The sequence below is a fragment of the Diceros bicornis genome, chromosome 10, assembly GCF_020826845.1.
Source record: "Diceros bicornis minor isolate mBicDic1 chromosome 10, mDicBic1.mat.cur, whole genome shotgun sequence".
Lineage (NCBI taxonomy): Eukaryota > Metazoa > Chordata > Mammalia > Perissodactyla > Rhinocerotidae > Diceros > Diceros bicornis.
In genome coordinates, this window is record NC_080749.1 from 57,957,392 (window position 1) to 57,973,718 (window position 16,327).

General features: G+C 33.9%; 1 protein-coding gene across 2 annotated transcripts in view; it reads left to right on the plus strand.

Moving 5' to 3' along the window:
• The window catches only part of AGPS (alkylglycerone phosphate synthase), a 142,210-nt gene that overhangs the window by 25,076 nt on the left and 100,807 nt on the right, over nucleotides 1–16,327 (plus strand). For both annotated transcript variants that reach the window (XM_058549317.1, XM_058549315.1), the window contains exons 2-5: nucleotides 682–771; nucleotides 14,174–14,264; nucleotides 15,945–16,065; nucleotides 16,161–16,235. In XM_058549317.1, coding sequence (XP_058405300.1) covers nucleotides 682–771; nucleotides 14,174–14,264; nucleotides 15,945–16,065; nucleotides 16,161–16,235 — 377 coding nt within the window. The remainder of the gene's footprint in view (nucleotides 1–681; nucleotides 772–14,173; nucleotides 14,265–15,944; nucleotides 16,066–16,160; nucleotides 16,236–16,327) is intronic.

Sequence of the window (16,327 nt, forward strand, 5' to 3'; positions counted from 1 at the left end):
TCACTGATTTTGATGAAAATGATTTCTAAAACTATGAAATACTGGCAGTTTGGAAATTAAAAATAGCATATTGTTTTGGAATACTGAAAACTGTTATAGTCATTAACTATTATGTTAATGTTAATGTGTAGGTCAAGGTGGAGATTGGTAGTTATGTGAAAGTTGAAGGATTTAGAATGTAAACCGAGTACTCAGATTTTTAATCTACTTTATTAAAAGTATCTGCTACTAGTAGTGTCATTAATAGTGAACTTATTTTGTAAATTGATCTTTTTCATCATAGCAGAAGATTAATAATTTTGATTTTTCTAATATATGCAAAAATTTGTTTCCTGTTCAAGTGAATTTATTTTAATTGCATAATTTTTTAGGCCATCTTATAAGGTAAACTCAATAACGTGCAAAGTAAAGCATACTTTTCTCCTTTGTTCTTCCTTTTTCCTTTGAATGCATTAAATTTGGTGGTTGTAGCCGTTTGTGAAGCAGGTGCTGCTTATCAGAATGATTCTATATGTAGAAATATTGCTATAGACATTTTGATATGTATTTTGTTTAAACTAATATGATATTAGTGGGATAAGGTCTTTTAAATGATTGTGAAAGTTAATAGTCAATGATACACTGTTCAGTTTTGAGATGTTTAACATAGGTCTTATTTATATATTTTTTTCTTCTCATTAGGCAAGAAATTATGAAATGGAATGGATGGGGGTATAATGATTCCAAGTTCTTCTTCAATAAGAAAGGCCAGATTGAATTGAGTGGGAAAAGGTAACTCTGGGTTGTTTATTTTTTTCTTTCATTCCTTTTTTTCTCTTTCTTTCTATGAAAAATTTTAACATAAGTAACAAACGTAACATGTTAAATAACATACATACGTGAAAATAGGATAATATAATGACTCCTCCCTCTATTTATCAACATTTCACCATAATTGCTTGTTTTTTTTCCTGTTGTATTTCAGATTCTGATATTTTCATGTCACTTCTAAAATTTACATATGTATCCCTTAAAAAAATAAGGACCTAATATAACCAGTCATATAATACCATTATCATACTCCCTAAAATTACAGAAATTTTATAATATCTGATTATCCAGTCCACATTCACATTTCCCCATTTGTCTCAAAAATGGCGTTTTATAGGTAATTTGTTTGAATCAGGATCCAAAAAGGTGTACAGTCACCCTACCACCCAGTCCCCATGGCATTGACTTTGGCTCAAAGTAACTCCATTTTTAAGATTGGGAATTTACATTTGGGGTGGGTTATTATGAAAGGTGAACAGTTTTAGGTCTATGTGAATATAAATAGTTTTTTTAAAATTAGTTTTCTGAGATATATTAAGAAAGAAGTGATGAAGAAAGATCAGTCATTTGTGTGATAGCTTTCACATTCCTGAAATGTTTTTGGTAATGTGTTGATAAGAATTCTAAAGACAGTTTGTATTATTACTGTACCAGATACAGACAGAATTGTAAAATGAATTCTTAGTTGAGTTGAAGCAACACTAACCCTGCCAAAGCTGATTTTTGGGGTTTGTCTATTGAATGTTGATATAACTTTTGAAAGGACTGTGAGTACAATATGTAATATTTGAATACTGGCTCTAAAAAATAAGTTAAAAATTGAGACTAGGTAAAAAATTGGATCAGATATGTTATGACTATATTCCAGCATTGCACTTTGACTTACTTAATATTTATTGGGCATTAATATGCTTAGGTTAATATTTTTTAGACTTTATGGTATGTCAGTATATTGAAATAGCAACAAGAAAAGTTTTATTCTTTTGGAGAAATTCTTTTTCTTTGCAACATAATCATTCCATTTTTCTGGCTTAAATGTACTCTGTACCTGAAACAAAACCTCAGGAGTCATAATTAGGAACTAATTTTAATGAAGGTATGAAGATGTACATTTGATGTTTGCTTTTTAACAGGAAAAGTAAATATTATCTGCCTGCTCATTCTCATCCTTAAGTGGGACTGGGCAGCATGTTGGTGGAGGCTTAGTTGAGAAATTGTGTAATTCAAGTAGAAGGAATTTCTGGTAAATTAAATTTACCAGTGTTCTAAATGTTGAGTGTTTATGTTTCAAGTAGAATAATGTCTAATACAGTAGAAACTTATCTATATAGAAATTGGCTTTACAAAATCTTCTGGGGGAAAAAGTGAATCTTCTGAACTTGAAAAACCAACTTCCTCTCCTCTCAGATGCTATCTTCATTTCTCTCTTTCTCTCTCTTTGGACCTTGAAGGTGCATCATCTTTCTTTTATGGAAGAGGGCAAATAGTCACTTGTACTTCAGCACAGTGCCATTGAAAGCATGAGACACCTACTGTCTTCTGTCGAGTACTGTAGTCTATGTAGTGGTTTATGTTAGAAGTATATGGGTGTGAAATGAATGATTAGTCATGGAAGTTATCACTACTAATTATACCTTAGTGGTCCCCTGGATTCAGGTTCTGGGTCTTGGGTGTTCTGGCACTTGATGTGTCAGTTTTCCCAGAGAGGATCAGGTTGTAGGGGTCCAGTACGTAGTGCACTCATAAGATACTCACTTAAAGAAATTAGAACCCCTGTGTATTCATTTATGAATAGATTATTCCTTTTTCAGTGTATAGAAAACTTGTTAATGCCCTTCCTGATATTAAGATATGTAGAAAACAAAATTTGTAATTCAGATATGGTTTGGAGAGCATAAATTCAGAGCAAAGGAGACTTGGTGGTCTTAAGAGAGATTTTTATCCAGGTTGTAATAGAGCCAGAGAATTTATCTGTTGGTATTAGACATTGGAAGATTGCTGCTGCGGCCACTCTTAACCAGAATGGATTCCTTAAAGGCCTCATTTCTTTGCATCATTGACTTGAGAGTCCGAGTCCGGTGGGGGAAGTAGGAAGAGAATGGGGGTACATCTGACTGGCAGAGCCTGCAAGGGAGACCAAGAAAGTGGATGTCAGGCATGTTTGATTTAGTGAAAGGTAGCCTTTGCTTCCCACTAAGACACATCCAGAGGGTAATTCTCCAAACACAGAAATGTAATTTAGATGCTCTAGCATTAAATATGTACTAATAAACTATTTAATAACTAAAGCCAAATAACTAAATAATATTCAGTTCCCATTTTGGTGCTTCCAGAATCACCATTACCTTGTCACAGACAAGATAATAAAATAGGATTGAATTGGATTGTAGCTTTTTCTGTATCTAGTCTAGTTTCCTAGGGACAATGTTGAATTAGTAGTTTTCTCTGATTTTTATCAGAAAACATTTACAAACATTCCTTAAGGTAAATAATAGCTATTACTTATTGAGTGCCTACTGAGTTATCTTAAAATAACCCTTAAATGGGTAGTAGTATTTTCTTAAAAATAATCAGGAGATTGAGAATGAGAGAGGTTAAATAGCTTCCTTGAGGTCACCTGCTCAGTGGGAAATCAGGGTTAAAAACCTAAGTGTTTTAAGCTTCATTCTCGGGCTGTTTTTTTTTTTTTAAAATATTTATGTATATATTTTTTATGTGGCAACATTGGTTTATAACATTGTATAAATTTCAGATGTACATCATTATACTTCTATTTCTGCATAGATTACATCATGTTCACCACCCAAATACTAATTACAATCCATCACCACACACATATGCCTAATCATTCCTTTTACCCCCCTCCCTCCCCCCTTCCCCTCTGGTAACCACCAATCCAATCTCTGTCTCAATGTGTTTGTTTGTTGTTGTTGTTGTCTTCTACTCATGAGTGAGATCATATGGTATTTGACCTTCTCCCTCTGACATATTTCACTTAGCATAATACCCTCAGTGTCCATCCATGTTGTCACAAATGGCTGGATTTCATCATTTCTTATGGCTGAGTATGAAATGGCTCCATTGTGTATATATACCACATCTTCTTTATCCATTTGTCCCTTGATGGGCACTTAGGTTACTTCCAAGTCTTGGCTATTGTGAATAATGCTGTGATGAACGCAGGGGTCCGTGTATCTTCTTTACCCATTGGTGTTTTCTTGTTCTTTGGATGAGTACACAGCAGTGGAATAGCTGGATCATATGATAGTTCTAGCCTTAATTTTTTGAGGAATCTCCATACCATTTTCCACCGTGGCTGCGCCAGTTTGCTCTCCCACCAGCAGTGTATGAGACTTCTCTCCACATCCTCTCCAACACTTGTTGTTTCCTGTCTTATTAATTATAGCCATTCTGGCGGGCGTGAGGTGATATCTCGTAGTTTTGATTTGCATTTCCCTGATAGTTAATGATGTTGACCATCTTTTCATGTGCCTGTTGGCCATCTGTATGTCTTCTTTGGAGACATGTCTGTTCAGGTCTTTTGCCCATTTTTTAATTGGGTTGGTAGTTTTTTTGTTGTTGAGATGTATGAGTTCTTGATATATTTTGGAGGTTAACCCCTTATCAGATATATGGTTTGCAAATATCTTCTCCCAATTGTTAGGTTGTCTTTTTGTTTTGTTGATGGTTTCCTTTCCTGTACAGAAGCTTTTTAGCTTGATGTAGTCCCATTTGTTCATTTTTTCTGTTGTTTCTCTTGCCCCATCAGACATGGTGCTTGCAAATATGTTGCTAAGACCGATGTCGAAGAGCATACTTCCTATGTTTCCTTCTAGAAGTTTCATGGTTTTAGGTCTTACATTCAAGTCTTTAATCCGTTTGGAGTTAATTTTTGTGTATGGTGTAAGGTAAGGGTCTACTTTCATTTTTTTGCATGTGGCTATCCAGTTTTCCCAACACCATTTGTTGAAGAGACTTTCTTTTCCCCATTGTATGTTCTTGGCTCCTTTGTCAAAGATTAGCTGTCCTTAGATGTGTGGGTTTATTTCTGGGCTTTCGATTCTATTCCATTGATCTGTGTGTCTGTTTTTGTGCCAGTACCATGCTGTTTTGGTGACTATAGCTTTGTAGTATATTTTGAAATCAGGGAGTGTGATACCTCCAGCTTTGTTCTTTTATCTCAGGATTGCTTTGGCTATTTGGGGTCTTTTGTTGTGCCATATAAATTTTAAAATTCTTTGTTCTATTTCTGTGAAAAATGTTGATGGAACTTTGGTAGGGATTGCATTAAATCCATAGATTGCTTTAGGAAGCATGGACATCTTAACTATGTTAACGCTTCCAATCCAAGAGCATGGAATATCTTTCCATTTCTTTGTGTCGTCTTCAGTTTCTTTCAGCAGTGTTTTATAGTTTTCAGTGTACAGATCTTTCACCTCTTTGGTTAAGTTTATTCCTAGGTATTTTATTCTTTTTGTTGCAATTGTAAATGGGGTTGTATTCTTAATTTCTCCTTCTGCTGCTTCATTGTTAGTGTATAGAAACTCAACTGATTTTTGTATGTTGATTCTATATCCTGCAACTTTACCGTATTCATTTATTACTTCTAAAAGTTTTTTGGTGGATTCTTTAGGGTTTTCTATATATAAAATCATGTCCTCTGCAAATAGTGACACTTTCACTTCTTCCTTTCCAGTTTGGATCCCTTTTATTTCTTTTTCTTTCCTGATTGCTCTGGCTAGGACTTCCAGTACTATGTTAAATAGGAGTGGTGAGAGTGGGCATCCTTGTATGATTCCTGTTCTTAGAGGGATAGCTTTCAGTTTTCATCATCAAGAATGATATTAGCTGTGGGTTTGTCATATATGGCCTTTATTATGCTGAGGTACTTTCCTTCTATACCCATTTTATTCAGAGTTTTTATCATAAATGCATGCTGTATCTTGTCAGATGCTTTCTCTGCATATCTATTGAGATGATCATGTGATTTTTGTTCTTCATTTTATTAATGTGGTGTATCACATTGATTGATTTGCGAATGTTGAACCATCCCTGTATCCCTGGAATAAATCCCACCTTATCATAGTGTATAATCTTTTTAATGTATTGTTGTATTTGATTTGCTAGTATTTTGTTGAGGATTTTTGCATTGATGTTCATCAGTGATATTGGCCTGTAACTTTCTTTTTTTTTTTGTATTCTCCTTGCCTGGTTTTGGCATCAGGCAAATGTTGGCTTCGTAGAATGAGTCAGGGAGCTTCCCCTTCTCTTCAGTTTTTTGGAATAGTTTGAGAAGGATGGATATTAAGTCTCCTTTGAATGTTTGGTAGAATTCACCAAGGAAGTCACGCTGTTTCTATTATACTGTGCTTGAGGTACTTCTGCAGGTTGCCATACTCATCCATTGTATTGATCTTGTTCTCTCTCCCAACTCGGGGAGCACTTTACATTTCTACACTCTATACACCAGCACAGTAGAGTTAGTCATATTGTAAAAAGTTATTCTGTGACAGAAATTCCTGTTGTCTCAGTGAAAGGCAATGGGCAGAAGCATAAGACAGTTGTGATATTCCTAAAAGAGAAAATGGAATTTGTAACTAGAAAGGATGAGTACCAGAAAATACTGATTTGGCTGAACAGTATTAATTCACTCTTTTTTATTAATAATATTAGTTTGTAAGGACAATTTTTGAAATTCTTTGTAAAGATTTTCTGTTCTGGCATTGTAGTGGACTGAACAAATACAGACCCTTTGCCCTTTGTAACCACATAGAAAACATAGGTAAAGTAGCACAAGAAAGAAATATAACAGAGCTGGAAAGAAAGAAAAGGAAATCCTTAGGTGCCAGAAACTCAGAGTAACTCTCAATGAAAATTCATGGGGGTTCCCTTAATTCTGATCCAAAGAACATTGAAAAGGTAGGAAATTTTTATAAGCAAATGTGATTGATTGTCTGTATATATTTTTGGGAGGGTAACTTTGACATTTTAAACCTAGCCATTAAATTAGAAGCAATTATTATATGCTATTATAGATCTTAGGGGAAAATCAAAAGTTTTGTCCTGAACACTGTCTTTTGAACACATTTGTAATTTGTCAGTTTATAAATCCCTAGGTTTATAATGTTGCCATTCTTATTCCTTCTAGATATAGATGAATTGAGTCCTCCTGGGTTTAAGCAGCAGAAGACAGTACTTTAGAGCTAATGCAGATTTCTATAAACTAAAACTTTTGAAAAATGTCATTATTCTTTGACTTTAAAGGTATTATACATGAATTGGTGCTTACAAAGCACAAGTTAGTGTTTAAATGGAGAGAATTTGTTTGGGTTTGTTATACTTTGTATTTTCAGTGGCATAATTTTTCATTAAAGTTTTATCTTATTATAAAAAGGCTATTAAATTGCTTAGCAATTGTGGAACTCACTCTGAGGATAGATGGTTGTGTCTACTAGTATTTTGCTGCCTCCGTGCACTGCCCCAGAGTGAGAGTCACTTTATCTTTAGTCACCGTGGATCCTGACCTGCACTTCCTTCTTGGATATTTATGTCCACAGAATTTTCTTTCCCTATAGAGTGATTTCATTGGTCTAGAAAGCTTGTTCTGGTACTATATCTTCTACAGTATAATCTACTTCAGTCCTAAGGAAAAGTGGTAAGTTGATCTCACCTTGCATTTTACAACAAAAACCGTTTTTCTTAAAGTTCTCAAACTAATCTTCAGTCATGATTAAAGATCCATTCAGTCATCACCCTGTTTCAACAATTGATATAGGCGCTTAGCTTTCTTCTTATCACATTTCTGGTAAAAGTTTCATGTTTCCTGCCCACATGTTCACCCTACAAATTAAATGTCTTTGCAGCTTTGACTAAACTAGAGTTATAAGTTTCTTAAGAACAAAAGTCATATTATAATACCAATTCTATAGTCCTGCAGTGCTCATTACAGTCTTATAAGTGTTAAATAAATGCTTGTTTATAGTTCTGGATGTAAATCCAAATCATTTTACTGTAATAATCAAGTCATTCCATAGCTGTTTCTTAAGTTAAATACCTCTAATTCCTTTAACTTTTCTTTTTTTTTTTTTTTTTAAATTAGGTTAAGAATTAAGGGTTGGTGGGACTTAGCATAAGTGACTCCATTTGGAGCCTGCTGTTCCTTTTTTTGTTGTTGTTGTTATAATTTTATTTATTTATTTATTTTCCCCCCAAAGCCCCAGTAGATAGTTGTATGTCATAGCTGCACATCCTTCTAGTTGCTCTATGTGGGACGCGGCCTCAGCATGGCCGGAGAAGTGGTGCGTCGGTGCGCGCCCGGGATCCGAACCCCGGGCTGCCAGCAGCAGAGCGCACGTGCTTAACTGCTAAGCCACAGGGCCGGCCCCCTTTAACTTTTCTTATAATGCTTCTTTTTTTGTTCATTTACTTCTTTGACCTCAAAAGTTTTCACTTTTACTTCATGATATTTTATGAGATTTTTGGAGCCATTGGCAGTATGTTAGGCTTTATGATTTTTAAGTCAGGCTTCCTTGTTGTTCAAATCCCAGGGCATTGGATGCAAGAAAAAGTAGAATTGAAAATCTTACATTCTGACATGGAAGTCTTCTTGAGCTGTGTAAGTTTTGTGCTGGAATTGTAGATAGTGGAGCACAGTTTTAAATCCAAGGTTCTGCCAGGCAAGATATTTCTTCAAAATCTGAAATATTGTACATTCAGATGTAGAGGTATATTGTGTTTATCTTAGTGGTAGAATGTAGATTTAATTTTACGCATGAGAGTAACACGAACTCTGTATCTTTTAGTTCAAGTATCTTGAAGATGGTCACCTTTTTATTTTATAGGTAATGTTATTTGTGACTTAAGGGATTCACGAAGGTCTAAATATGATTCTTTCATGAATATCAAGAGTCTACTATATTTTGCAGAGACCTAAAGTAGTTTGCAGTTAAAATATAAGGGCCAGCATTAAAACCTGATAGTTCCAAAGTGGTCTTTTTGTAGGACGTTACTAAACACATGGTAGCATATGTATTATAACCAACTTCCCAGAATCTATACTTTTACCTTAGCTAAAATGAAGAAAATTTTATATGCTGAATGACTATCTTTAGTTTTTTTAGCTATGAGTCTCATAACTTCTTTCATTTCAATTTCTTTAGATTTATGAAAAAAGTATTATTATATAATACTTTAAACATACCATTTCAATTTGATTTTTAGCACTTGTGATTTTTTAAATATAAAAAAGGAACTTGTTTGATTAAAACATTTGTTCTTTCTTTTTTTTTCCTTTCTACTGTCATTTTTGTTTTGCTAACCTTTATGTAAAGATTGATTTGAGAATTTTAGATACTATTTTTGTTTTATAATATGAAGTTCATATAAGGGGTGACATCCACTCAGCCCATGCTCTGTGACTGTTAAAATTATGTGATAAAATCAGTGCTTTTTGTCACTTCCAATTAAAAATTCCTTCGATAGGGCCCAGCATCTGCCTTTTTTTTTTTAAATTTTTTGTTTATTGGAGTAACATTGGTTTATAACATTGTAAAAATTTCAGGTGTACATCATTATACTTCTATTTCTGCATAGATTACATCATGTTCACCACCCAAATACTAATTACAACCCATCACCACACACATGTACCGAATTATCCCTTTCACCATCCTCCCTCCCCCTTTCCCCTCTGGTAACCACCAATCCAATCTCTGTCCCTATGTGTTTGTTTATTGTTGTTATTATCTACTACTTAATGAAGGAAATCATACGGTATTTGACCTTCTCCCTCTGACTTATTTCACTTTGCATTATACCTTCAATGTCCATCCATGTTGTCACAAATGGCTGGTTTTCATCGTTTCTTGTGGCTGAGTAGTATTCCATTGTGTATATATACCACAGCTTCTTTATCCATTCGTCCCTTGATGGGCACTTAGGTTGCTTCCAAGTCTTGGCTATTGTGAATAACGCTGCAATGAACACAGAGGTGCATGTACCTTTACAAATTGGTGTTTTCAAGTTCTTTGGATAAATACCCAACAGTGGAATAGCTGGATCATATGGTAGTTCTATCCTTGATTTTTTGAGGAATCTCCATACTGTTTTCCGTAGTGGCTGCACCAGTTTGCACTCCCACCAGCAGTGTATGAGAGTTCCCTTCTCTCCACATCCTCTCCAACACGTGTTGTTTCCTGTCTTGTTAATTATATCCATTCTGACGGGCGTGAGGTGATATCTCATTGTAGTTTTGATTTGCGTTTCCCTGATAGTTAGTGATTTTGAACATCTTTTCAAGTATCTGTTGGCCATCTGTATATCTTCTTTGGAGAAATGTCTGTTCAGGTCTTTTGCCCATTTTTTAATTGGGTTGGTAGTTTTTTTGTTGTTGAGATGCATGAGTTCTTTATATATTTTGGAGATTAAGCCCTTTTCAGATGTATGGTTTGCAAATATCTTCTCCCAATTGTTAGGTTGTCTTTTCGTTTTGTTGATGGTTTCCTTTGCTGTGCAGAAGCTTTTTAGTTTGATGTAGTCCCATTTGTTTATTTTTTCTATTGTTTCTCTTGCCCGGTCAGACATGGTGTTTGAAAAGATGTTGCTAAGACCGATGTCGAAGAGCATACTTCCTATGTTTCCTTCTAGAAGTTTCATGGTTTTAGGTCTTACATTCAAGTCTTTAATCCATTTGGAGTTAATTTTTGTGTATGGTGTAAGGTAAGGGTCTACTTTCATTTTTTTGCATGTGGCTATCCAATTTTCCCAACACCATTTGTTGAAGAGACTTTCTTTTCCCCATTGTATGTTCTTGGCTCCTTTGTCAAAGATTAGCTGTCCTTAGATGTGTGGGTTTATTTCTGGGCTTTCGATTCTATTCCATGAATCTGTGTGTCTGTTTTTGTGCCAGTACCATGCTGTTTTGGTGACTATAGCTTTGTAGTATATTTTGAAATCAGGGAGTGTGATACCTCCAGCTTTGTTCTTTTTTCTCAGGATTCCTTTAGCTATTTGGGGTCTTTTGTTGTTCCATATAAATTTTAGGATTCTTTGTTTTATTTCTGTGAAAAATGTTGATGGAACTTTGATAGGGATTGCATTGAATCTATAGATGGCTTTAGGACGTATGGACATCTTAACTATGTTAATTCTTCCAATCCAAGAGCACGGAATATCTTTCCATTTCTTTTTGTCTTCTTCAATTTCTTTCAGAAATGTTTTATAGTTTTTGGTGTACAGATCTTTCACCTCTTTGGTTAAGTTTATTCCTAGGTATTTTATTCTTTTTGTTGCAATGGTAAATGGGATGGTATTCTTAATTTCTCTTTCTGCTACTTCGTTGTTAGTGTACAGAAATGCAACTGATTTTTGTATGTTGATTTTGTATCCTGCAACTTTACCATATTCGTTTATTACTTCTAAAAGTTTTCTGGTGGATTCTTTAGGGTTTTCTGTATATAAAATCATGTCATCTGCAAATAGTGACAGTTTCACTTCTTCCTTTCCAATTTGGATCCCTTTTATTTCTTTCTCTTGCCTGATTGCTCTGGCTAGGACTTCCAGTACTATGTTAAATAGGAGTGGTGAGAGTGGGCATCCTTGTCTGGTTCCTGTTCTTAGAGGGATAGCTTTCAGTTTTTCACCATTGAGGATGATATTAGCTGTGGGTTTCTCATATATGGTCTTTATTATGTTGAGGTACTTTCTTTCTATACCCATTTTATTCAGAGTTTTTATCATAAATGGATGCTGTATCTTGTCAAATGCTTCCTCTGCATCTATTGAGATGATCATGTGATTTTTGTTCTTCATTTTATTAATGTGATGTATTACGTTGATTGGTTTGCGAATGTTAAACCATCCCTGCATACCTGGAATAAATCTCACTTGATCATGGTGTATAATCTTTTTAACGTATTATTGTATGCGATTTGCTAGTATTTTGTTGAGGATTTTTGCATCGATGTTCATCAGTAATATTGGCCTGTAATTTTCTTTTTTTGTGTTGTCCTTGTCTGGTTTTGGTATCAGGGTAATGTCAGCTTCGTAGAATGAGTTAGGGAGCTCCCCCTCCTCCTCAATTTTTTGGAAGAGTTTGAGAAGGATAGGTATTAAGTCTTCTTTGAATGTTTGGTAGAATTCAGCAGGGAAGCCGTCTGGTCCTGGACTTTTATTTTTGGGGAGGTTTGTGATTACTGTTTCGATCTCCTTACTGGTGATTGGTCTATTCAAATTCTCTACTTCTTGATCCAGTTTTGGAAGGTTGTATGATTCTAAGAATTTATCCATTTCTTCCAGATTGTCGAATTGGTTGGCATATAGCTTTTCATAGTATTCTCTTATAATTTTTTGTATTTCTGAGGTGTCTGTTGTAACCTCTCTTCTTTCATTTCTGATTTTACTTATTTGTGCCTTCTCTCTTTTTTTCTTGGTGTGTCTAGCTAAAGGTTTGTCAATTTTGTTATCTTTTCAAAGAACCAGCTCTTGGTTTTATTAATTTTTTCTATTGTTTTTTGGTCTCTATTTCATTTATTTCTGCTCTGATTTTTATTATTTCCCTTCTTCTACTGATTTTGGGCTTTGTTTGTTCTTCTTTTTCCAGTTCCTTTAGGTGCATTGTTAGATTGTTTATTTGAGATTTTTCTTGTTTATTGAGATAGGCCTGTATCGCTATAAACTTCCCTCTTAGAACCGCTTTTGCTGTATCCCATAAATTCTGGCATGTCATATTTTCATTTTCATTTGTCTCCAGGTATTTTTTGATTTCTTCTTTGATTTCTTTGTTAACCCAGTCGTTGTTCAGTAGCATTTCGTTTAATCTCCCCATATTTGTGGCTTTTCTGATTTTCTTCCTATAGTTGATTTCTAGTTTCATACCGTTGTGGTCAGAAAAGATGCTTGGTATTATTTCAGTCTTCTTAAATTTATGGAGACTTGTTTTGTGTGCTAATATGTGATCAATCCTGGAGAATGTTCCATGTGCATTTGAAAAGAACGTGGGAAATAATCTTGAATAAAAGTATTACACGTTGTACATTTTAAATAGCTTGCACAACACAGATGTTAAGACCAATTTGTAGTCTGTTCTGATTTGTTTTCAGTATTGGTTTAATTGTTCTTTGATCTGGAATAAATAGTGACTACTAGAGTATCTCTTCTTTTCTCCATTTAAACACACATACTCACAAAACAGAAGAAATAAAAATAGCTATAGGAGGACTTAAACTACTATCGTGGAAAAAAATTAATTTTGACCTTGCTTCATACCAAATACAGAGATCAATTCCAGATAGATTATAGACCTAAATGTATAAGTGAAAACTATAAAACTGCTAGAAGAATACACAGAATATCTTTCTGAATTTGAGGTAGGCAAAAAAAGCAGAGAACAAAAAGCATTACCTATAAAGGAAAAAATGAATCAATTAGGCACCATTAACATGTAGAACTTTTTTTCATCAAAAGACTTTGAGAGTGAAAAGACAAATTACAGAGTAAAATATTTACCATATACATCCTTGACTTCAGAATATATGAAGAATTTTTATACATCAATGAGAAAACAGTAATAACTCAATAGCTATAGGAATAGAAGCGCGATCACATAGGTAATCAGTGAAAGAGATTACCAGTAGAATGTCTCACATTAAAAAGAACACCATCACCAAGTGTGGGGAGAATGTGGAACAATTGCTAGCAGTAAACATGTTTGAAAACTAACATCATCTACTAAAGCTAAACATATGCCTAGACTATGGCCTAAAAATTATAACTAGTTATATACCCATCAGAAACATGTGATACGTTCTTCAGAAAACAAGAATGTCCTTGCATGCACCAAAAACTGTAAACAACTCCATTGTCTGTCAGCAATATAATGGATGAAGAAAGTGTGCTGTACTCAGATGGTGGAATTATGCTGTGGAATGAATGAACTGCAACTACATGTATCAACATAGATGAATCTTACATCAGATGTGGTATTCACTGCAAACACTGTCCTCTGGTTCTTCAAGCCAGGGAGACAGTAGGTTTTCTGCATTTTTGTTTCTTTTGTGTTACCAGTTGGGGCTTTCCCTCAGGCTAAAACCTGTTTAAAAAAACAAACCTGGACACTCATGTAGTGCTGTTTCCTTTTTCCAAGTGCAGCACACTCCCTTACCCTTATTTTTGCCTGCTTTTGGTCTGCCTATATTGCCTTCAGGTAGTTGGGTTTTGTTTGTTTTGTTTTTTGTCCAGAGTTTCTAGTTATATGTGGGAAGATTGGTTTGATAGGAACTACTTGACCATTATTAGAAGCCGAATCTAAGATTTAAATTTAAATGAAGATACCTTACTCTAATGTTTTACCTTCTTTGTACCTTAGGTACCCTCTTAGCGGCATGATTTTACCAACTTTTAGAGACTGGATCCAAAATACCCTTGGAGTAAGTGTGGAGCATAAAACTACCTCTAAAGTAAGCAAATATGAATGATTACTAATATGGTTAACTGTATGTGTGTTTAATCCCAAATTAATTAGACTTATCTTTGTAATTTGTTATAGTTTCCTTAATGCATTTGTCATGGTTTTTTGTTAAGAAGTTTACTAATTATATTGGCCTTGTGAGTGTGTTGTTTCACTTTTCTGAAAGTGGAATTAGAAAACTTTAAACTGTATACATATCAAACTAATGAAATAGCACTTTTTAATATTATTATGATTTTTATTATTTATTATTATTATTTGCTATAGCATGGTATTCTGCATGTCCCTCTAACTGTATATAAGTTCCCTAAGTACAGGCGTTATGGCTAACACTATATTCTCCATTGTATCCAACATGTTAAGGACTGTAGGTATTCAGTGAGTACTTATTTGGTTTATTTGTAAATCCACAATTATATTTTATTCTAGTAATTAAATTAGGCTAAACAATTAATTCCTGCCCCTCCCAAGCCAAATTCTTTTAACTTTTCTTAAAACATCTTTTTCATTTCCTTAATTCTCTCTTTTGACTATTACTTGTAAGTACTTTTTTTGACATTGGTGCAATCTACATACTGTGTTAAGAAATTTCACCAGTGTTACATGTACTTCTTTTTTCTGTTTTTGAGCCCTTTTCAATTTTCAATAACTTAACAAAATAGTAATCTGTATGTTTCGTTGGTAAATTCCTTGAGGTCAAGATTTTTTTTCCTGTTTAACTCACTGCTGTATCCCCAGGGCCTAGAACGATGCCTAGCTTACAGCATGTACTCAATAAATATTTATTATATAATTGAATATTAAATACAGAACTTAATAAGATACTAAGAGACTATAAATATCATATATTTTTCTTTACATATTCTTATATTTTCTTTGTACCAAATACTATATCATGGCTTTTTTTTTTTCATAGCAGATTTGATTTGGCCAACTATTTATAGACCTCTTCCTATATGGTAGGCATGATATTGGGTGCATTTTACAAAAGTTACTGCATTTAACTTTCCTTCCTTGTAGTAGCTGTAAAAATTTAGTGGTGATAATCTCATTTAACAGATGAAGAAGCCAAGGCTCACAGAAGTTGGGTGACATGTCCGGTGTCACATAGTTTTAAAGTTGAAGATTTATTTTCCAGGTTACTTGTTAGTTGAAATTAAGTATCAAGTTTGTAATTATGTTGTGAGCTTTAAACCAGTCCTATAAAATGGGTTTATTATTTATTGTAAGTGAGACGTTTTGGTGATCATTTTAAAATGGTAACTTAAGTATAGGAAATGATAAATTTTATCTACGGGTGAAAATGTAGATAATGCAAAAGTCAAGTAGCTTTCCCTCAATCTCCTTAATCTAAAATTGAAGATCTGAGACTTTGCTATCTTCCTTGTTCTTGATTGCAGTCTTTAGAATAATGACAAGGTAGATCTTAGAAGCAAAAGAGGAAATATAAGCCTTCTATAACTTTTGTTACAGAATGTGATTAACCAGACCATTTGTAATTTGTTGCTGTCACAAAGTTGGTTTCCATGTGTATTATTTGGTGTTTTCCTACGCTTCTGTCTTAGTTTGGATGTAAAAAAAATTTACGTTTTATAGTCAGTCTCCCTAACAGAGGTATTCAAAATTTATTTTCTAGAAATAAGTCAAAGAAACCAATTTTATTTTCCAGACATCCTTAAATCCCAGTGATACACCTCCTTCTATTGTAAATGAAGATTTCCTTCATGACCTTAAAGAAACTAATATTTCATATTCACAAGAAGCAGATGATCGAGTATTTAGAGCTCATGGTAAGCAACTTTATATAAGCATTATTTATTTTTAATTTCCAAATTTCCTATAATTTAAGATGTTTTTGCATTTTCTTTTTTAAACCACAAAACAGGTCATTGTCTTCATGAGATGTTTTTGCTCAGGGAAGGAACGTTTCAGCGTATTCCTGATATAGTTTTATGGCCAAGTAAGTTCTTTTTTTCTTTGTATCATTAATTTAGAATTGTTAAATCTTAAGTAAATTTAGTATTGGAAATATTTACATTTTAACATATGAGT